The following is a 23,219-nucleotide window of genomic DNA, read 5'->3' on the forward strand; positions in this document are numbered from 1 at the left end:
AATGTGATAATGGCAGGATAATCTGTTTGAATGGTTAGACTGAGTTGAATTTGGTTCAAATTTTTACTTCCCCTTTCAGGAGCTTAGTGGAACTCAATGTTAGTAGGATTGAAGTAAAGCATAATTGGAGGGGCGTGTGAAATTTACATACCATATCCACTTGAACTATGAAAAACACTCGGGCGTACAATTGTGGGTTTGTTCTCCTTCCAAACATGGGATACATCTGGCGACTTGTATAATAATGCTTGCATTTGATACTTTCCTATTTAACAGACTGGTTCGCAAATTGCGTACCTGTGGGATAGATGACAGTATTGGGTTGGATTGATCTGTGCCTGAAACACAGGATCATGGTGGATGGAGAGTGTCAGTAGAAACTGGTTGCCAGTGGAGTCCCACAGTGGTCAATGATAAGGTTGCTGTTAATTTTTATAAATTAATTGGGTAATGAAATATTGCCTAATAACTTGCGATGTCACCTAATTGTATGTAGTTGCCACTATTGCTTGCCAATGTACAAATAATTACAAGGGATCTGAACAGACAAGGCCAATGGACAGGATGGTGATGGATGGGATTCAACACGCGATATGTGTAAAATCATGAGTGGAAGTGGAAGAAGCCAGAACGTGGATTTCATATTAAACACCAGTATGATTGAGGTAACGGATCAGGACAGAGATCTGGGGGTGAATAGGTTATTAAAACAGTCGCTTCAGGCAGTGAAGAAAGCAAATAAAATATCGGGATGATTTCACTTATGAGTCCATGGGCTGGATTTTCTCAGCCCCATGGAGGTGGGACTGCCGGTAAAGTAGCAGAAAGTGGGGGTGGATGGCAAACCCGCCCCCATCCCGCCTCCGTGCCCTTTTGCCAGGAGGCAGGAAAATGTGCTGCTTCGGGTCCCGTCTCCTCGAGGCGGGAAAGGGATTAAATCCTTTTAACTGCCTGTTAACAGATAGTTAACAGGCAGAAAAAAGGATTGGTCCCATTTTACCTCTTTAGGTGAAGGCTTCCTGACCTCTGAGAACCCCGCCGGGTTGGAGGAGTTGAGTAGGAGGTCAGCGGGGGTCGGAGGGACCTGAAAGTAAGATGCAGAGGTGAGTGATGGGTGCAAGTGTGGAGTGGTAAGTATGTAAGGTGAGTGTTAAGTTTAAAAAATGTTCACTTACCTTGGTTTCTGCCTACAGCCTTCAACCGCTCCGGATCGGGAGTCCCGACATTTTCCTTGTCGATTTCATAGACTGGCTGTTGGATCCTCCTAACCAACAGTCATCTGAAATCTACAAAGTTGAAAGGTTTGATGAGTCCTGAACATGAGGACTCATCAAACTACAGAGAATGTCAGTGTTTGACAGCTTCACAGCGCTGTCAAACGCTGACATTTCTTCTTTCAAGAAGTCTTGTCAGATAGCATGTCTGACGTGCTGTCAGTCACTTCCCCCTAATTGGCCTGCTGAGCCGGCAGGGCGGGCTTAATAAGGTCAATCAGGCAAAAGTCCCACTGGTTGGCCAACAGATGATGGAGGTGGGACATAGACCCGACAAGCAGCAGTCCCACCTCCAAGTCCTCTCCATTGAGAAAATCCAGCCCTAAGTGTCAGCTGTGGCTCAGTTGGTAGCACACTTGCCTCTGAGTCACAAGGGACTTGAGCACATAAATTTAGGCTGACACTCCAGTGCAGTGCTGAGAGTGCTGCACTGTCAGAGGTGCCGTCTTTCGGATGAGACGTCTGCTCTCTCAAGTGGACGTAAAAGATTCGGAACTATTCCGAAGAGGCGCAGGGGAGTTATCCCCGGTGTCCTGGCCAATATTTATCCCCCAACATAACAAAAACAGATTCTCTGGTCATTATCACATTGTTGTTTGTGGGAGCTGTGCGCAAATTGGCTGGCGAGTTTCCCACATTGCAACAGTGAGTACACTCCAAAAGTACTTCATTGACTGTAAAGCGCTTTGAGATGTCCAGTGGTTGTGAAAGGCGCTATATAAATGCAAGTCTTTCTTTTCTAAGGAGGAGGTGATGAAATTGTATGGAACATGGTGATACTGCAACGGGAGCACTGTGTTCAGTTTTGGTGATCTTAACGCAGAAAAGATCTAGACCCGGATTTTCCGGGGCCTATGACCGCGTATGCATGGCGTACCCGGAACTTGCGATCTGTCAAGTTTTTAATGCCTGGTAAAAGCAGGGGTAAGGCCTTTTACCAGCGTAAGGGTTTAACTAAATATTGATTTTTTTTTTTTGTAATGATTTAAACATTCAAAAACCTTTAAAATGAGTGTTATTTTTGGCCCCTTTAAAAATGTTTAAATTTATTTTTCAAAAATTTAATTGTTTTAAATGTTTAATTAAATTGTATTTTAATTAATTTTGAACACGTGATTTATTTTTATTTAAGTGGATGAAAGTGTTTTTTAGGGGATTCCTATTATGCTTATGGGCATTCCGTGTGTAAATCCCCTTTTGTGATTGGTTGGGCTGGCCCACGTTATCCCAGGGACACTTGCGAACCACATGCACCTGTGGGATACATGGGCGTTTATGAAGACGTACACCTGCAGGCCCAAGAGCGCAAGTCTTCAAAAGATATGGAGGCACTAGGTAGGTGTATCTTGCGGTTCGGAGGCATTCGTCCGCGGGAAGCCTCCGACCGCAATTTCCAACCCTAGAATTGTTGGAGGAAGTCTGGAGCAGTGCTACAAGACTGATTACCAAATTTAGAAGGTTGTGTTATAGGGAAGGATTGTCTATCCTGGGATCTTGTTGTCTGTGCAAGAGGCACAGGATGGGGCACTTGATTAAGGTTTTACAGTTTTCACCGGTATGGAGAATTTGGATCCAGGGAAGAATTTCTGTTGGGTACAAACATAGAGAAACTAAAGTTAAGGACGTCAGAAGCAAATGGGGATTATTTAGAATTGTGGAACAAATTACTTGCAGGGTTGGTGAAACAGAAAACTATGGAAGGTTTTGGAAAGGAACAAGTAATTTACCAAAATTGTAGTAAGGAAACTGGCAGATAGTTTGATAAGGTAGGCTGCATGTTCTTCTGCCTGAAAGATCACTGTTGCTACAGGTCATTTCCCATTGCAATGTCAGTGCTTCATACAAGAAATGACTTTACTAGAATGCAGTACTTATGGTTACAGAGCTGTCACTGGTAGTGATAATGACAGGAGAGGTGATGAAATAGGAGGATCATACAACATTTAAGTGTATTGCTTTAAGTCTGAATTTTTTTTTCCTCAAGCAGATTGATGCCAATACTATAAATAAGCCTCGTTCCAACAGTGGAACTCTGTTCCTTAATTTGCCTGTGTGTTGACACAGACTTTTTTCATGTTAAATCTGCCAGATAAAATAAGCTAATCAATGAAAGAAAGCGTTTCCTTTCCGAGGTGCCATTGTCCCTTGTGACGGGCAGACTGTAGCTCCATATTCTTGGCCACATTGCAACTCGCACTTTGTCCCAATTTACCAAAACTAATTGCTATTGCAATTCTTAAAAATGTCAAATTTCAAATATTTGAACATTTATAAAAAAAGACTTCTCAATATAAGTGATTTGATAGTTTGGCATTTAGGTCCACTGGGAAATTGGGTATGTCGTGGTTGTATTTAAATTGATCCACTGCATCATTTATTTAAATGCTGATCTTTAATTTAAAATTTGGTTCTGTGGGAGAGAGATCACATGTAACATTAATTTGCTTGTAATTAGAATTGTGAGATCACTTTCTACATTTAGATGTATCCACTTAAAATTGAAATCATTTTGTCTTCCAAGACTAAGAACCACACTAAACATTTCCAGTAACTTTAGTGTAGTAATCTGCAGCCAAAACAATTGCTCATTGTAACGTTGACTGTGACTCTCTTCAACCCTGTCACTGGGACATTTATCATATTTTACAATCTTGTGTAGATTTATTTTGCATTGGTGGACTGATTTGTGTGTCAATTGTGAAATTATTTATTATACAGAGAAGGCTAAGGGGAGATTTAATAGAGGTGTCCAAAATTATGAGCGCTTGTGATAGAGTATACAGGGAGGAACTGTTTCCACTGCCAGGAGGGTCGCTAACCAGAGGGCACAGTTTTAAGATAATTGGCAAAAGAACCAGGGGGGAATGTGTGGGTGGGGGGGGAAACAATTACGCAGCGAGTTATGGTGATCTGGAATGCACTGCCTGAAAGGATACTGGAAGCCGATGCAGTAATAACTTTCAACGGGAAATTGGATATATACTGGAAAAGGAAAAATTACAGGGCTGTGGGGAAAGAGGTGGGGGAGTGAGACCAATTAGATAGCTTTTACAAAGAACTGGCATAGGCACGATGGGCCATATGACCACCTCCTGTGCTGTATGATTCTATGCATTCGATGCCAAGTGCTGATTAAAAGTTGCAGCTCTTAAAATTCATCCATGCTTTCTTGAATGAAGGAATAAATTTGTATTTATGTTGCATCTTAGCAAGTTCTTAAAGCATCCCCAAATACTTCCCAACCAATAAATTACTTTTGAGGGACAGTCACTAGGGAAATCTTGTATTGTAAGACCTGAAAATATCTTGTCTCTTTCTATGAGAATTTGGCTGAAATTTAATGTTCAGAAAACAGCAGTGAATCACAAGTGAACAGACATGGAATGCATCAAGCAACATGTCGTAAACTGGTGTAAAAAAAAAATACTATTCAGCAATTTCAAAAAAAGTCAGCAGTAAACAAAATGGCTACCAATTGGCAGAAGTTGAAAGAGAGCCAATGAAATTGCACCGAACATGTTTTTTCTAAACTCTTTTTGGTCTACATCTTGGGTTCTTTAAGCTGAGCATTTACTAACTGTTTGTAACATAGTAGACATAAATTACAAAATGTACAAGAAAATGATTAAACTTAACGATACGGTTGCATTTTCTGTGTTCAAAAATGCCTCTGACAACATTTTTCTGGCCTGTCTCAGAAGCCTGAGTCTTGAGTTGATGGATGTTGCTAGGGCCATCACTCTCAACTGAAGCCTCAACAACATAGCACATTACAGTTCATGCTTATTTGTGCCTCCAACTCTCAGATTTTTGTTTAGTTGTTGACGGGAAGAATTGCCATTCATAAAGCCAGGATTTGCTGTTTATAAACCCTGTCCCTGTCTGCACTCCTGGGATCAGTAGAAGATTATTGCAGATTGATCCCTCATTTCCTGCTGGAAACTATTTTTAGGAGTAGTGAAAATATATTCATTATTTTTTTTAAAAGGAAAACACACCCATCAAAAATGCTGTAAAGCTTAAACCCAAGTTTTCCTGAGGTAACTGAAAGGAAAACTGATGTGTATATACTATAATAGTAGCTGATTTCTCATGAGAGCAAAACTCCGATTATAGCTCGGGAGAAGACGAGCGAGTGGGAAGAAACAAGTAGATGCTCTTATTTTTAATGTGTTCTAAATACTGTAGTTAAACCAGCTGCATTTCTTTATTTCTACTTGCCTCTGTGAACTTAAAAACAACTTTTGAATATAAGCAAGTAGAACATTTTGTTAATGTGATAGTTGGCAACGGGTGAAAATGCAAATTATTTCCATTTCTTTAGTTTTATATTTTTTGGCCTTTGCTATAAAATCTCAAACTCGTACAGGTAAAAAACTACTCCCACATGTTGCATATAATATATTTAGGTAACTTTTGGTATTTATTTACTTGCAGTCGGTAAGGAAAATAGTGATTCCTAAACATCATTTATGGAAAAACATTTTTACTGCACCATCTGTAAAGAGATCTCTCATTTCTTTGTGAAGCTGTGAACTACCTCTGCCCTCCAGCACCCTCCTCTGCTTGCAACATAACTGCTGACCTATTTTGAACAATGCCACAAGAAATCTGCTAGTACATCTATGAAATTATGCTGCTTAAAATTGTCATGTGTACACAATGATGCAGCTCATTGCCATGATCCAGGGTGGTATAAATGGATTTGCACCAGGGATGCACCTCTAACTTAATGGGGAGAGGGGCTACACTCCAGTCATCCCAGCCATCTTGCAGATGTATATAAAATTCAATAGAGGTCATTGAACAAGTCAACTGAATACTTCTTTCTCCCCCTCCCCCCAGCTATGGAGTGTTAACATTGAAGAGCAGCTAAAGACAGTAAAGTAGAATAACAGAAGCTGAAAGCACCATAATATACCTCATTTACAGTTTACTGTTTTTTTTTAATTAGGTTCATGCTGCAGTCCTTACAGGGTTATGTTTTACAGGAAACTTTCTGGTATCCGGCACTGACGGGACCGAGCTGGTGCCGGTCGATCAACACTGCCGGAGAAACGAGCGCTAATGTTAAAACATACGGCGCTCAGTGCTCCGTCTGAAGCAACAAACCTTGTGCTTCAAAACAGTCGGCGCAGCTTGCAAGCGTCTCTGTAGCTAAGCAACAGCTTCAGCTACACGCTTGCACAGCCACAAATGGAGAGAAAAAAAGCAACGAAAAGTTTAAAAAAAAAGTTATCTGAACCGACTCCTGAATTTTGCCGGTGGATAGAGCATTCCGGATATTTAACCTCCGTTTAAACGAAAGTTTCCTGTAGTTAACAAACATTTTCTGCTAGGACAATAGTTTCTTTATTGATAAAACAATAAGTGGGTGTTTTCCTAGATTGTTCTTTATTCAGTATTTTGTTAGCCAGATATAGCTATCGGCAACAAATTGTGTACCACTACCATTGGTCTGTACCTTGGGCATAATTACTGTTTCAGTGATCTTTTTGATATTGCAGGATTCTGACAACCCTGATCTGAGAGACCGTGGCTACATATACTGGCGTCTACTTTCTACAGATCCAGTGGCAGCAAAGGAAGTTGTATTGGCAGAGAAACCCTTGATTTCAGAAGAAACTGACCTAATTGAACCAACCCTCCTTGATGAATTAATTTGCCACATAGGAACACTGGCCTCGGTATACCATAAGCCACCCAGTGCATTTGTGGAAGGCAGCAGAGGTGTTCAGCACAAGAGACTGCCGCCACGATCTGGATCGTAAGTGAAAATTCCAAAGATTCTACCTAACTTTCCTTTCCCATACAAAATTGTGCCCAGGGCAAATTAACAGCAACTCTAGGGGCATTCGTTCCTGCTTTCTCAAACCAGACAGATCTTTAAAACTTGGGGTGCATCTGGGTCACCACACAACTGTAGCTTGGTAATGTGCAGGACCTACTCAATGAAAAGAAGAGCAGTCTCTGCCCCTGTCATCTTGTGAAATAAACCCATTTGATGTGCAAAATTTGCCTGACTTAGTGATTATGAAGAACCTTTAATTGAAAGATTGAGGAGTAATTGTGCATAAGCTAACCTTTGTTCCCTATGTTGTCAAGTTCTTCAGCAATTTGTTTTCAACTCCAATTTGTGCGTTTCCCTTCAGTCCTTGGGTTTGCCTAATATAAGAGAGATAACCTTTTCCCAAATCTCTCGCTCATTCGAAGCAGGCCCAGAAAATGCTATAGGTTGACTCAACCCAATGTTTGTTTATTTGACATTCTTTTTGCTGCACTACTGCTTCACACCTTTCTCAAACAACCAGATTGAGATCTGGAAATTGTGAAATAGAGAAAGAATGAACACTCTGTGCCACTGTAGGTCACTGATTCAGACTTATTAGCTCGCTTCCTTCAACCACTTACACTCCCAACTTCTGAAACCCCCTCCTTTTTATATCTCTGCATTGGCATCTTCCTCCTTGCTTTCAGAATCATCTGTACTTTTTGCCCCCTCCTTCCTGCTTGTGAGGTGTGCAGTAGAAATGTAAGTTACTTGTTCTCCAGTAATGCGAATAGTGTCAATACTATGTCTAGTTTCCTGCAATTTTCTGTTATCTCTTAGAAATGAAAGTACCGAGAGTCCAGATGTTGCCCCTTCAGCTGCAGCACAGCCTACTGAGCAACAACCTGCCGTCATTCCATCCCAGGGTGATCTTTTGGGTGATCTGCTGAATCTCGACCTAGGCCCTCCAGTCAGTGTTCCCCCTATACCCTCTTCAACCGTTCAAATGGGAGCCATGGACCTTCTTGGTGGTGGATTGGACAGTTTGGTAGGCAAATACCATAGGGCTCTAACAGCTTTTCAGTTTTCAAACTTTTTCCGAAATTGTCAGTGCACCTGTCCGATTTAACTAAAATGTTGTGATGGTGTCTTTTATTTGCTTGTAGAGTTTATTCAGGATTTTAGCCCCTCTTCGAATTGCTGGAGTGTAATATTTGTTATAGGGCTTAAAAGCCAAATAAGTTTCTTTTAAAATTTCACCTGTCCAGCAACATTTTCTTAGAATTCTTCAGTGTAAAAATTAGAACACATTAATCAACTTACTTTCATTGTTTTTGTGGAATATTTTACCTCTAATTTTCCAATGTTGCCGTAGCTAATAGTTATCTATCGCTTGTAGTATGTTGACATTTAGATTTTTAACAATTCTATAATGTCAAGCTGCTTTAACAAATTAGAGAACTCTCAAAATTCAGCAGATGCACTGAAACATTGTAGAGTCAACACTGAATTAATGTTTTCTTTTAGTTGATATGCTTTTAGTAGCTGATGTACGTATACTAATAATGCTGTGTTTTCTTCTTTGAATTTATGCTGTTCCTTTTTTTTCACTCCACTTCTGCTTGCATGTGAATGTCCTTGCGTTGCCTCTGTCTTTACGTATTCGTGTCTGGAGATGGGCGATGAGACTGAAGGGGTATGATCCTCTGTCTTTTTGGCTGTTGATTTTTGTTTTCAAGTTAAAATTGCAGGCTAATTATAGTTTATGGATTATATAATACCTATCACACTAGTTCCAATAATTTGAACTTAACTGGTGGAGAAAATCAACATTTTAGATGTAGTAAGGATAACATTTGCACTTTCATCATTTTTATTAAGAATTTTCTTTTTCATATGCATTGTGTAACCAAACTATTTTATGTTGCTTTTTTAGCTTGGTGGAGATCTAAGTGGCAGTCCAGCAGTAAGTTACCATTTTCATACATTTATGAAAGATATGTATGCCACATGCACACTTTATATAAAAATTTTTTTTAAATCCAATGACTTAATGTTGTTTACTTCTGACCTACAACTGAAAGTGACACTTTCTGTCCACACACTCCCTATACCAAAAGAAACAGTTGAACTCTTATTCACATCAGCCTTGATTCTTGACAATTGGACTTTGTTGCCTTAAATGCTTTTTTAAAAACAAGGATAAAGAAAGCTAGGCTGAACTGTAACCAATGCAACCATAGATTCAAGAATGCAGAGCAATTACACATTGCAATCTTAAAGAAACCCGCACCTACACTTTAGCAGCACGAGCACACTATGTAATACGCAATGTATTAATGTTCCTGTCCTTATCAAACAAAACATCTACTTACTGAGAGCAGTGACATGATGAGATCTGCTAGTAATTTACATATAATTTGTGAATGGTTATTTCCATTTGAAAGTGGTACAGGAAACTGTGTGTTATCCGGAGGCTAAGTGTCCGGCAAGCTCGAGCCACCGGCAAAAATCAGGAGCCGTTTTGTTAGGTTTTTTTCTTCTCGTGGCTTTTTTTTCAACAGTCTGGCTCTGGAAAGTCTCTCTGAAGCTGTTGCTAAGCTACAGAGACGCTTCCAAGGTACGGGCCGACTGTTTAGAAGCTGTTGCTAAGCAACAGTGTTTGTTGTCAGATACGGAGATGAAAAGCTCCGTATGCTTCAACATTACTGCTGGTTTGTCTGGCAGTTTTGAGGGAATGGCAACAGCTCGGTGCCGGATAGCGCACAGTTTCCTGTACCAGGTAAAATTAAACTTGGCCCGTTCATCAGGTTAAGTCTGATTTGAGTGCATTAGAAAAGCCCACAATCCAATCTGTCCATTGCAACAGAAGTGGTAGCTTTGTGATTTAAAAAAAAACTTTGTACATCAATATAATTGAATGTATTTCAAAAAATTTTAATAACTCACTACATTTGCACAACTTTTTTGGTTCCTCTTTTTGGTAACTTGAGTTTTGACTTTTTTCTTTCTACTATACATGATAAAATACAGCAAATCTAGATTATTTGTACACATCAATACACACACAGAATCCCCACAGTGCAGATAGAGGCCATTTCGGCCCATCGGACCTGCACTGACACATATCCCACCCTATCCCCGTAACCCCATGTATTTAATCCCCTAACACTAAGGGTCAATTTATCATACCCAAATCAACCTAACCCGCACATCTTTGGACTGTGGGAGGAAACCGGAGCACCCGGAGGAAACCCACGCAGACACAGAGAGAATGTGCAAACTCCACACAGACAGTCGCCCGAGGCCAGATTTGAACCCGGGTCTTGCTTTTTTTTTTTTTAAGTGCACACGAATAAGAGCAAATAAGCAACTAGTTTTATAAAATGTATGGAATGTAACCAATTTATCTTTTGCTATCCATACAGATTGGTGCTGGCTATGGGACTCCAGCAGTCATGCCAACATCCTTGAATGCAACAGTTGGAGGCGGCTTAAGTGACCTATTTGATCTTGCTGGTGGAATAGGCATGTCATCTGGTTCTTATGTGGCACCTAAAACTGTAAGCATTATTTGTTTTTAATCTTTTTCCAAGAAGGAAAGATTATACCATTTCCTTACTACCTGGCCTAGGTGCCTCGCTGCTGAGAGTAGCTGTTGCCCTGCTCCCACACCCACACCAATGCCCCCTGTAGCTGGTTACGAGGAAAAGCAAGTGTCTGCCCAGGTGTGGCTATCCCCTCTGATTTTTTTTTCTTCCCCCTGCAGGGAGATGACACAGCCTTCACTGGTTACCTCCCCACTCAGTATGGCTCATATCAGGAACTGAGTGGAGCAGGAATCAAACCTGCGTTCATCCTCACTCTGTGGCTCTGAGTGTTAGTACTCTAACACTCAGCACCACCACATTGCTTGTAAGTGCCAAATTCTATAGTTACATCTACCACAAATGAATCTGGTTTTAACTACTGGTAGTTAACACTGTTTGATATTTTATATATGCCCAGTGATGCTTTATTACCATTTTACTCTGTTTTGTCATTGTGGTTCTATTAAACTTTCTAAATACAAAATAATGGAGTTTTAATGGTAGTGTTTAAAGTACATCAAGATGCTCCATAATGTGAGTTTAACACCTGATGAAGCCATTTGGATTAGAGGATGTGGCAGTTATAATATAATTGCACATTTTTTTCTTGTGCCTTGTTAATTTTGGCTTAACGTTGCACAATAATGAGGGTGTGAACTAACAAATATTGGCAATTTGACAAGTGCACTCTTGCATTCAGGACAAGTGAATGCAAAATGTATGCGTGTTGTGGATAGGTTTCAGTATCACTACGCTTCTTTGTAACAAATGTCATTTTGCAGCTCTTTAGTGCAGTCTCATTTCCATGTAATGTGGTAATGAGCTGTGTTTTGCACGGTGTGTCTCCCCAACCCCCCTCAAGCTACTTTCCTTAAGATAGTGGCTTAGTATCATAGGCTCTGTGACTTGTGGGGGCATCACAACAGACCCAGTTTCCTTCTCTCCAGACATTAACAGCTGCTCCTTTTCAGCAGAGAACACTAGCTAATAATTGGGCACATTTGCTGTGGCTGGTTGTATGAGCGGATTTTTGCTGCTCCTATCCAAGGAGGTGAATTATGAAGATGTGGTGCATTTATCCACTGAGCCACTGGGAGCTTTAAGCATACTTTTCCTTTGTAATATGCATACTGTATTCTTTTATTCCAGGGTGAATTGCTCTGAGCTATATGATTAGTAATGTTATGCCGTTCTTCCTATATATCTTATTTGAACAACATGAATAACAATGAGATTGCAAGTGCACAGTCAAAAAATAAATTATTGCACTAAGCTGTATTATCTTTGCTGCCTCTGAAAATCTGTCTCATTTTTAATTTGTCTGGCTGCAAGATTGTGAACTAATAATCACATGTCATCTTCAACAATGTATCTCCCATTCCAGCTGACCTATTGGAAATAGGCTGGTTTTCTGTAGCAAACATTTTGTATGTTTATGCTAATTTCCATCACCACTTGATATTTTGTAATGTTGCTGTTGAATATTAAGGGATTAAATATATTTTACAGGTATTTATATCTTTAGCTGCTTTCAGTCAAACTAACATGCCACTCATTTGACTGACTAGTTGTACATTTACACTAATTCAAATGTAATAATGTTACAGCTGAAATTAGCCCTATTTTAATTTTAAGAAATTACAAATTTTCAAAAAACCCAGATACATTTAGTGTTGCTATAGAAAATTAATTTTGGCCTTTAGCAGACCAGAATACACTGCATAACTTATCTTCACATTTCCACAAACTTTATTATTTGTGCATTCCAGGATACCTTTACTAAGTTTTCTGGAAAACTGACCTGTAACACAATTTAAGATTTCTTCTGCTTCTGTTTTTCTTGGTGCCCAAAAATACCACAATTAAACTATTTTAATTCATTTTTTTTGTTCCACCAGATTTGGTTACCTGCTACAAAGGCCAAAGGTCTTGAAATTTCTGGCACATTTTCACGCCGCATGGGTCATATCTATATGGATCTCTCTCTGATGAACAAAGCCATGCAAGTAATGACTGACTTTGCAATCCAGTTTAACAGAAATAGGTGAGAATTGAATTTAGCTGGTGCTTAAAAAGCAATATTTTTGTATGCAGCAGATCCTTTTACCATATTATCACACTTGCATTAAATCCTCTGCTTTTATTCATCACGTGATGAAAATTTCACATTTACATCCTTGCTTGAGATTGTGGAATGTAAATACCAGTTCTTAAGCTGCTTTGTGATGATGCAGCATTTCCTAGAAACTTAGGCTAGAAAGTAGATTGCAGTGGATAGTTGTCAATATAGTTTTTTTTTAATGGGGATCGTTATAAATTCCAGTCTGCAATACATGCCTTCTCTGGATCAGTGGCATCAGTTGCCCCCGTTAGCAGATTGGGCATCTTATAATGGGAGTTGACTCACACTGCCCTATATTTACTTGCTCGATAGCTTAACTCTGTGGTGAACCAATAATACCCCTTTGCGACCTGGAGCGGATATTCATGTCTTTTGCACATATACTCTTCCAATCTCTCGGAAGGTGGACCACATTAACACTTGAAACGAGGATTATTACAAATCGTGAAGCTGCTTTATTTCTCAGTGAGTGAGCATGCAGAAAAATGGTTAAGATCACATTCACTCTGTTCAGTCAGTGCAACACATCTTTGCATATAATACAAATAAAGAACATGCCATGTTTCCCTACATCAGTGGGTCATTTTACTTAAAGATGTCTTCTAACTATCCTCCAGCATTTCTAACCCCTTCATCTCAGCGAATGTCCTCCAAGCTTTCTCTTTAACAAAACCTGACTGACTTCACAAAACATCCTGATTTCAAAAACCTGTTTTTTATTTCCCCTGTGTCCCCGAGTCTTTATTATTTCCCTCTTCACAGACAGAGATCAAAGGGCTTTCCAACACAACGATTTTTGATTACCTAGATAATCTAACAAATGGCTTATTGTTTAGTCTCTTGGGAAAACAACATCCATTTAACATATTAACCACATTTCATCCAAGTGGCTTTTTTAAAACTTCTGGAAATATTCTTTGCTTAAGAAAAACAGTAAAAATACCAGTTTCTGCAGGCAAAAGGGTCACAAAATCCTGAAACGTGATGGGAATGCTTTTGGAACAATTACGATAAAACAATCAAAGTCTTTTCCCCATAATTATCTACAGAGGCATGTTGGGAAAGGTTGCCTGATTTATCTTTTTTCTCTCTCCCCTTTCCTCTTCCACTACAAGTATCGAAGAAATTTGCATGTGATAAGCATGTGTGAACTATATTAGCTAGAGGGCTAGTGTTTCAATTTACGTAGAATTACATTGAATTTACAGCAGAGAAACAGGCCATTCAGGCCAACTAAGGATGACGAGATATGTCCAAGTCAGGATGGTGTGCGGACTTGGAGGTGAACTTGGGGTTCTTTTCATTTTAACAAAGAAGGTTATGAGTTTTGTTAGAGATGCTCAAGTTATGAAGGATATTGGTAAAGTAAATAGGTCTGCTAGTCAATAATTAGCGGGAATACATTTCAGATGGTCAACAAAACAGTAAAGGGAGAAGTTAGGGCAATTTTTTTTTATGCAGAGTTGGCTGTTGGTTCCGCTCCCGGAAACAGTGGTGGAATTTTAAAAAAATTATGGCTTTTACAAGAGAAGTAGATAAATATTTGATAAGGAAAAAAATTATAAGGGTATGGGAAAAGGGCAGAGGAGTGGGACTAAATGGGTAGCTGTTTTAGAGCTGTGTGTAAATGCAATAGGCCGATTGGCCTGATTTTGTGCTGTACAGTTCTATGAAATACTGGTTGCAGTTAATAGTGTACATGTTGGAACATAAATAGTTTTGGCTTGTATATTTTAAAGTCGTAATCCTGTTCTAAAGTGGACTCTGTGCCCATTGCCAACTGAAACAGCTACCTGCTCATTTTGACTCGCAGCTAAAGAAGTCTCTGATCTAATGGAATCTGTTACTTGTATCCCTTCATGTGTGATGAAGTACAATTTTTTTCCAGTTGTCAGGTATTAAAATAAGCAGGTTGTTAGGTGGGGAAGCTAACTGCTAGAAGCCATTATCCCATTCTTTATTAAAATGTTAAGATTATTGACATTTTGGTTACTTGACTTTCATAGAAATTGCTTGCACTTACTGGGGGAAAAAGTCCTTATAATCCAAGGATTCTGTAATGGTTGCCAGTTTCTGCTTATTTTGCCATTACCAATGGAGGCGGATAGAGCGCCATAAGCAATGCTTTTGCATATGTCATCGGAGATTGTCTCTAAGAGTAGGCCAGAAGAGGCTGGGTGAACAACTGATGCTTTTTCTGATTATGCTATACAGTTGCCATTTTGCTTGCTGTAAATCACTATCTGTAAATAAATCTGGATGGTTTAGGCTGTACAAAGTATCTCAACTAAACAGTTGACCACCCAACATCCCTTCCTGACCCCCCATGCCAGCTGACATTATAAATGGTTCCACTCCTTGGGTACTGTCCCTTTCCCACCCTCGACCCATCTATCCTTGCAAACTGCCGCCCCATCTCAAACCACCCTTTTCCTTTCGCATCTTTTAACGTGTTAGTACCTCCACAATCCATGCCTTTCCTTCCTGCAACTCCATTTGACTCTTTACAATTAGGTTTCCACCCTTGCCACAGTGCTGAAATGGCCAGGACAAAAGTCACACATGATCGCCTCTGTGAATGTCAACGTGCTGTATTATCCTTCCTCATTCTGCTTGACCCCTCTGCAGCCCTTGACATGGTCGATCAAACCATCCTCCTCCAACGCCTCTCCCCTGTTGTCTAGCTCAATGGAACTGTCATCACTTGGTTCCACTCTTGCCTATCTGGTTGTTGCCAGTATATTTGCAGCCGTGGCTTCTTTTCCTGCCCCGTGTCATTACTGATGGAGTCCCAAGGATCTATCCATGGCCCCTTCCTTCTCCCTTATCTACATGCTGGCCCTTGGCCATGACTTCTTGCAGATGCGAGGCCAGCTTCCATATGCACGCTGATCACACCGAGCTGTGCCTCTGCACTACCTTTCTTGACATCTTCATTGCCTCTGTCATCAGACAGCTTGTCCAACATCTAGTGTTGGATGAGCCACAATTTTTTCTGGTTAAACGTTGGGGAGATCAAAGTCGGCATCAGTCTTTGTCACAAATTCCATCCCCCTCCCAGCCACTGATGGGCTAAAACAGACTTTGCAACCTCTGCATCCTATTCGACCCTGAGCTGTCCTTCCAGCGCCGTAATCCTCTGTCACAAAGACTGCCTACTTCCAACTGTAGGATCGCCCACATCCGCGCCTACCTCCGCTCATCTGCTCTTGAAACCCTATTCCAATACTCTCCTGCCTGGCCTCCTCCCTCCACCCTCCGTAAACACATCCCAAATTCTACTGCCTGTATCCTATCCTGCTCACCCTTTCACGCTGAGCTATATTGGCTCCCAGACCCAACGCCTCAAATTTAAACTTCTCATTCTCTCATTTATATCCCTTCATGAAATCACCTCTCCCTATCTCTGTAACCACCATTGGCACCCATGCCTTCAGCCGTCTAGGCTTCCTGCTCTCTAGTTCCCTCCCTAAACCCCTCCGCCTCTACATATATCCCTCTCCTCCTTTTAAAACCTTCCTACAATTTTGGTCAACTCTCTTTAATATTTCCTCCTTTGGCTTGACATCCATTTTTTTATTGCGCTTCTGGTAAATGTGAATGTTTCGACATTAAAGGTGCTATATTAATATAAATTATGTTGTGTGGTGTTTTCCATCTTTAAAATTAATTAGATGTAGTGTGGAGTCTATGTATTCTTCAATAAACAATTTGCCATAAATCAGAGTTAATTCAGGAGCAGAGTAGGTTTAAGTTTATGGTTTGTTTAGGGAAACTATCAAAAAGCCGTTTGCACAAGTAAAGAGACAGTGAAGAAATCCAGCACTGTGACGAGTGTCAATATTTAAACTATTTGGCTTTACTTTAATGTGTGAAATTATACATTTATTACACATTGTGTAATTTTTCTCATTTATTTTCCACATACAGGAAACTTTCTGATATCCGGCACTGACGGGACCGAGCTGATGCCGTACCATCAAAAGTGCCGGACATACCAGCGTTAATGTTGAGATACGGAACTGAAAAGCTCTGTGAATCAACAAACCCTGTACAGCTTCAAACAGTCGGCTGCAGCTGCAAGCGTCTCTAGCTGAAGCTGTTGCTATAGCTACAGACCTTGCAGTGCCTGACTGGGGGGGAAAAAAAGCAACAAGAACTAAAAAAAAAAAACTTATAGAAAACGGCTCCTGATTTTTGCTGTTAGATCGAGTATTCCGGACATATAACCTCCGGATAAACCAAAGCCTCCTGTATATTGATAGGTCTACTGTTAACTGGGGGAGAGGGGAATCAATGGGGCCAGTACCTGTCCATTGTCAGCTGGAGAAGGGGGAAATTGATGGGGTCATTGCCTGTCTCCTGGTCGCTGAGGGCGAGGAGAACCGACCGGTCCAGGTCCTGTCTACTATCCACTGGGAGGAGAGGGGAATTGATGGGGCCATTGCCTGTCTCCTGGTCGCTGAGGGAGAGGAGAACTGACCGGTCCAGGACCTGTCTACTGTCCACTGGGAGGAGAGGGCAATTGACACGGCTAATACCTCGAGTTTTAGTCTGACTAAAACTTATTACTCAGTGTAGCTTCCTGAGCCTTCAATACTACCCAAACCTGTTAGTAAATTGCCAGTTGGAGGAGAGCAGAATTGAGGGAGACAGCTAATCCAGGTAATTACAGATCTGTTAAGTTAATCTCTGTGGTCGGGTAAATTTTAGAGTTTTTACTTAAGGATGAAATTACCACGGATCTAGATGAAGATAAAATAAGTATAAGTAGCCAGCAGGTATTTCATTAGTTACAATCGTGCCTGAAAAACCTCTTAAAATTCTTTGAGGCGATAACAGACATGGTGAATGAAGCAAATGCAGTATAGATAGTGCACAGGGACTTTAGGAAAGCCTCTGACATAGTCGGAGATTATTGGAGAAAATTAAGGGATATGGAATTTGGGGGTGGCAATAGCAAACCGGATTTTAAAAAAAAAAGGCTTGGAGTCGAGGGCAGTTTTACAGAGTGGTTGGAAGTGGGTAGTCATGTTCTAGAAGGTTCAGCTCTGGGACCACTTTTGTTCACTGTATATCAGTGATTTGGATATAGGCCTAGAGGGAGTTGTCAACATTTGCAGATAATACCAAAATAGGAGGTATAGTTATTTATTTAGAAGACCAAAGGAAGCTGCAAAAGGATAGTGACAAGATGCTACAGTTGTATAACACTCTGGTTAGACTACATCTGGAGTACTGCATTCGGCTCTGGGCACTGCACCTCCGGAAGGATATATTGGCCTTGGCGGGGATACAACCCAGTTTCACCAGAACGATATCTGGGTTAAATTATGAGGACAGGTTGCATAGACTAGGCTTGTATTCCCTTGACTATAGAAGAGAAATGGGTGATTTTAATTGAGGTACCTTGCCCAGGAGTGATCACCGGAGAACAGCCAAGAGCAGCAACCTTGCTAACTTTTTTCCTACCCTGCCTTCCCTCCTCCCCATAGCCCCAAAGCACTGAAGCCAACTGTAGCACCCCAACTCTTGCAGCAGCCAAGACTGGGAATTGAACCTTTCTGGGTTTGTATGATGCAGTGCCACACAGAACAGTGAGTTTCTTGCTCTCAAAATAGTTGAGCATTTTCTGTTCTCGGCATACGCAAGTAATCAGAGTCAAATTCATAAGACACTCTTCCTTGTTCAGTTGCTTCCTAAAGGTCAAGCTCTTAAATTAATTTGTGATTTTCCCCATTTGCTGTTGGACTTATCCTGTGTAGATGATGAACTTCAAATGAAAGGACCACACATAGGATGAATAATATAACTATTGTAGCTCAGTAATAACCACAGCCTAACTAGGAAGAAAACCTTCAGTGCAAAATAATTGATCAGCATGATTTAGTCATCCAGAAGTATTTACAATTTAATGTAGAAACAGAATCTAAAAATGTTAAACTAAGTAACCTTTAACATTGTTGTTCATCACTTTAAAGTGGCTGATTGATTAGTTTTAGTTTAGAAAAGTTTACAGGTTCCAGCACTTTGAGCAGTCTCTGATGATGATTCCTTCCATAGTTGACAAATGTATGATATCATTTCAAACCTCTGAGAAGTTAACTGAAGAGACTGTGTAATGAGCGAATCATTTGGTAGATGCTATATTTCCTGCAGCTAATTTAACATTTTTGGGAGAAAACTCAATGTAAACCAGTAAGAGGTTTGTGGAAGAATGAGTTCGTGTGTTTTCACTGCTTTAATGTCCATCTCACTTTGTTGACTGTTTCTGGTTTGCCTTTTTCCTTGGCTAATTATTTTCTACCTTTTATGTCCATTTTACTTTGTCGTCATTCTGCCCCCACAAAATATGTATTTACCAGCTGTTTGTATAGAGGCAAAATGAGGACTTTTTTTTTAACGCAGCGAATTGTTGTGATCTGGAATGAGCTGCCTGAAAGGGTGGTGGAAGCAGATTCAATAGTAACTTTCAAAAGGGAATCGGATAAATACTTGAAGAGAAAAAAATTACAGGGCTATGGGGTAAGAGCAGGGTGGTGGGACTAATTGGATAGCTCTTTCAAAGAGCCGGCACAGGTGGGAAGGGCCGAATGGCCTCCTTCTGTGCTATATCATTCTATGATCCTAGAAGTGTGTGGAAGATATGTACTTGTAAGCCCTGTGTTGTATGATGTCGATGTGTTTACACTCACATCAGACCATTAATGCGCAGTATTTTTTTGCATTAAAATTATTTTGTATGTTACACTTGTGCAAGTCAACCCTTGCTCTTTAGAAATACTTAATGTGGCTGCTTTAAAAACCTTTAGACAATTGCAATAGTAATTCAGTACTGACTGATCAAAAGACAATACTGGAATAGTACATGAATACTGCCTACCAACCTAATATATTTTGAAAGCATTATATATACTGTTTAATGTTGAAGGTGTAGAATAATAAACTAGAATTTGTGAGTGAATCAGGGATTGCTTTTAATCCTACCCACCAGGTGTGTGGGCCATTGAAAAACAAGCAAGTTACTTATCCGCACCGATCCCAACAGTTTGTTTATTCCAGCGAGAAAGAAAGACTCTGAGAAGGATGAACCATCTGTGGCTAACTAAGGAAGTTAAGGATGGCATCAGATTGAAGGAAAAGGCATACAATGTTGCAAAGATTAGTGGTAGGCCAGAGGATTGGGAAACTTTTAGAAACCAGCAAAAGATGACTTTAAAAAAAAAAGAGGGAGAAGATAGATTGAGAGTAAACTAGCAAAACATATAAAAACAGACAGGAAGAGCTTCTACAGGTGTATATAAAAAGGAAGAGAGTAGCTAAAGTTAATGTTGGCTCCTTAGAGGATGAGACTGGGGAATTAATAATGGGAAACGGAAATGGCAGAGACTTTGAACAAATATTTTGTATCGGTCTTCACGGTAGAAGACACAAAGTATCCCAATAATAATTGATAATCAAGGGGCTATAGGGAGGGAGGAACTTAAAACAATCACTATCACTAGAGAAAAAGTACTAGGCAAACTAATGGGACTAAAGGCTGACCAGTCCCCTGGACCTGATGGCCTGCATCCTAGGGTTTTAAAAGAAGTGGCTGCAGAGATAGTGGATGCGTTGGTTGTAATCTACCAAAATTCCCTGGATTCTGGAAAGGTCTCAGCGGATTGGAAAACCGCAAACTTAACTCCCCTATTTAAGAAAGGAGGGAGACAGAAAGCAGGACACTATCAGCCAGTTAGCCTAACACCTGTCATTGGGGAAAGCTGGAGTCCATTATTAAGGAAGTAGTAGCAGGGCATTTAGAAAATCATAATACAATCAAACAGAGTCAACATGTTTTTATGAAAGGGAAATCGTGTTTGACAAATTTACTAGAGTTCTTTTGAGGATGTAATGAGCAGGGTAGATAAAGGGGAACCAGTAGATGTAGTGTATTTGGATTTCCAGAAGGCATTTGATAAGGTGCTGCATAAAAGGTTACTGCACAAGCTAAGAGCTCATGGTGTTGGTAATGTATTAGATTGGATAGAGGATTGGCTAACTAACAGAAAAGAGTGTCGGAATAAATGTCATTTTTAGGTTGGCAAACTGTAACTAGCGGGGTGCCGCAGGGATCAGTGCTGGGGCCTCAACTATTTACAATCTATATTAATGACTTGGATGAAGAGACCGAGTGTACTGTTGCCAAATTTACTGATGATACAAAGATAGGTGGGAAAGCAAATTGTGAGGAGTACACAGAGTCTGCAAAGGGATATAGATAGGTTAAGTGAGTGGGCAAACATTTGGCAGATGGAGTATAATGTGGGAAAATGTGAGGTTATCCATTTTGGTAGGAAGAATAAAAAAGCAAAATATTATTTAAATGGAGCGAGACTACAGAATGCTGTGGTACAAAGGGATCTGGGTGTCCTCGTACATGAAATACAAAGTTAGCATGCAGGTACAGCAAGGAATTAGGAAGGCAAATGGAATATTAGCCTTTATTGCAAGGGGGATGGAGTATAAAAGTAGGGAAGTCTTGCTACAACTGTACAGGGTGTTGGTGAGACCATGCCCTAGAGTACTGTGTACAGTTTTTGTCTCCTTATTTAAGGAAGGATATACTTGCATTGGAAGCAGTTCAGAGAAGGTTCACTAGGTTGATTCCTGAGTTGAAGGGGTTGTCTTATGAGGAAAAGTTAGTCATAGAGTTATACAGCACAGAAAGAGGCCCTTCGGCCCATCGTGTCTGCGCCGACCATCAATCCCTGTCCAGTCTAATCCCATTTTATAGAGTCATAGTCATAGAGTTGAGCAAGTTGGGCCTATACTCATTGGAGTTTAGAAGAATGAGAGGTGATCTTATTGAAACATATAAGATTGAGGCGGCTCGACGGGGAGGATGTTTCCCCTCATGGAGGAATCTAGAACTAGGGGGCATAGGTTCAGAATAAGGGGTCGCCCATTTAAAATGGAGATGAGTAGGAATTTCTTCTGAGGGTTGTGAATCTCTGGAATTCCCTATCCCAGAGCGCTGTGGAGGCTGAGTCATTGAATATATTCAAGGCTGAGATACAGAGATATTTGAGCTACAGGGGAGTTGAGGGTTATGGGGAGCAGGCAGGGAAATGCAGTTGAGGCCAAGATCAGATCAGCCATGATCTTATTGAATGGCGGAGCAGGCTCGAGGGGCCGAATGGCCTACTCCTGCTCCTATTTCTTGCGTTCTTATGTTTCCAGTTTTAACCTGCAGGGTATTGTAGGCAGCTGAGACATCCAGGCAGGAGCCTCACATTTATCTAAGTCGGGGTCATATTGCATCAATAGGATCCTGATGCAATTTTAACTGGGGCGTGAGCGGGAAAGCCACAGCGGCTATCCCGCTTGGCAGAAGCAGAGACTGAAAGCCATCGTGGCTCAGCTTGATATTGCCCTCACCTAGCCCAGGAGTGATGAAGCTAGTTGTGGCCCCACTATCGCCCCTGCTGAAACTAGCTAATTCAACATAGACCAGGGATTGAATAAGGATCTTCCTGGTCTTTATGGCTCATTGCTACATCAGGTAACGCTTTACCTGCAGAGCCATCAGGAAGACTAGTCTTATTTTCATTGAAGACGATGTGAATTACAAATGTTTTGTTAACTTTTTGTATTTTCTTTGCTCTTTGTTTCATAGCTTTGGCATGGCACCAGCTGCTCCCCTGCAGGTCAATGCCCCACTTACTCCTAACCAGACAATTGAAGCTTCTCTCCCTCTGAACACAGTTGGTCCAGTTATGAAGATGGATCCCCTCACCAACCTACAGGTCTGAATTAAACTGCAACTTAATTCTTTGAAATTTTTGGTAACTGCAGATTATTACCACTCCTATTCCCTTTACCCCCGACCTGCATTATTTCAGTAAGAATGGAAGGGAATAGAAGAATCAGTGGAATCTTGGCTTTGGTGTGTAATCAGGTCAAATTAATTGAGTAAACATTGGGATAATGAACTAATGCAAGCAAAACAGTAATTTTAGCGAGGTCATTATGCCAGTAAAAGTTAAGGTTTCAGGAAAGGGGTGGTTAGAGACCCATTTGTGGAGTTTGTCTTCGATGACTTCATTTGTAGTTGAATAGTTGTGCAACTCCCATTAATTTTAGTTTGCACATTTCTTCTCCCTAAAATGTTCATGAAATAGCTTAATTTGGGAATGGGGGGAGGGGGGACGATACTTTACATTCATAAATTCTAGCTTTGCAATACCAGAAGAAACATTATTTAGGTTTTAGGGGGTGGAATGCTTGATGAAGGAAAGTGGTCCTTTTACCAGATGACCGTGTTTGATTTTCTGAAGAGTTTTGAAAGCAGCACGTTAGTTGATTACCAAACAGATTGAATTGACTCTTGAAATGTATGTCAGCCATGTAGTGGCCACCAGCCATAATTTGTGCTTAGTGCTTAACATTTTGTATTTGTTATAATAGAAAATCGGTACATA

The 23,219-nt window shown here is 40.5% G+C and overlaps 1 protein-coding gene across 5 annotated transcripts in view; it reads left to right on the forward strand.

Moving 5' to 3' along the window:
• ap1b1 (adaptor related protein complex 1 subunit beta 1) overlaps positions 1-23,219 on the forward strand; it is a 107,153-nt gene that overhangs the window by 61,624 nt on the left and 22,310 nt on the right. For 3 of the 5 annotated variants that reach the window (XR_015072307.1, XM_085961490.1, XM_085961491.1), the window contains exons 13-19: positions 6,782-7,041; positions 7,885-8,092; positions 8,720-8,740; positions 8,981-9,010; positions 10,473-10,607; positions 12,533-12,678; positions 22,415-22,544. Coding sequence is in view for 4 of the 5 variants with exons in the window: in XM_085961490.1 (XP_085817616.1) it covers positions 6,782-7,041; positions 7,885-8,092; positions 8,720-8,740; positions 8,981-9,010; positions 10,473-10,607; positions 12,533-12,678; positions 22,415-22,544 (930 nt within the window). In the remaining variant the exon portion in view is untranslated. Of the gene's footprint in view, positions 1-6,781; positions 7,042-7,884; positions 8,093-8,719; positions 8,741-8,980; positions 9,011-10,472; positions 10,608-10,813; positions 10,960-12,532; positions 12,679-22,414; positions 22,545-23,219 lie in introns of those variants that run through there. The other 2 variants (XM_085961494.1, XM_085961492.1) reach the window with 2 other exon arrangements.

Source organism: Somniosus microcephalus, chromosome 19 (assembly GCF_052327205.1).
Source record: "Somniosus microcephalus isolate GS21.2 chromosome 19, FLI_Smic_1.0, whole genome shotgun sequence".
Taxonomy (NCBI): domain Eukaryota; kingdom Metazoa; phylum Chordata; class Chondrichthyes; order Squaliformes; family Somniosidae; genus Somniosus; species Somniosus microcephalus.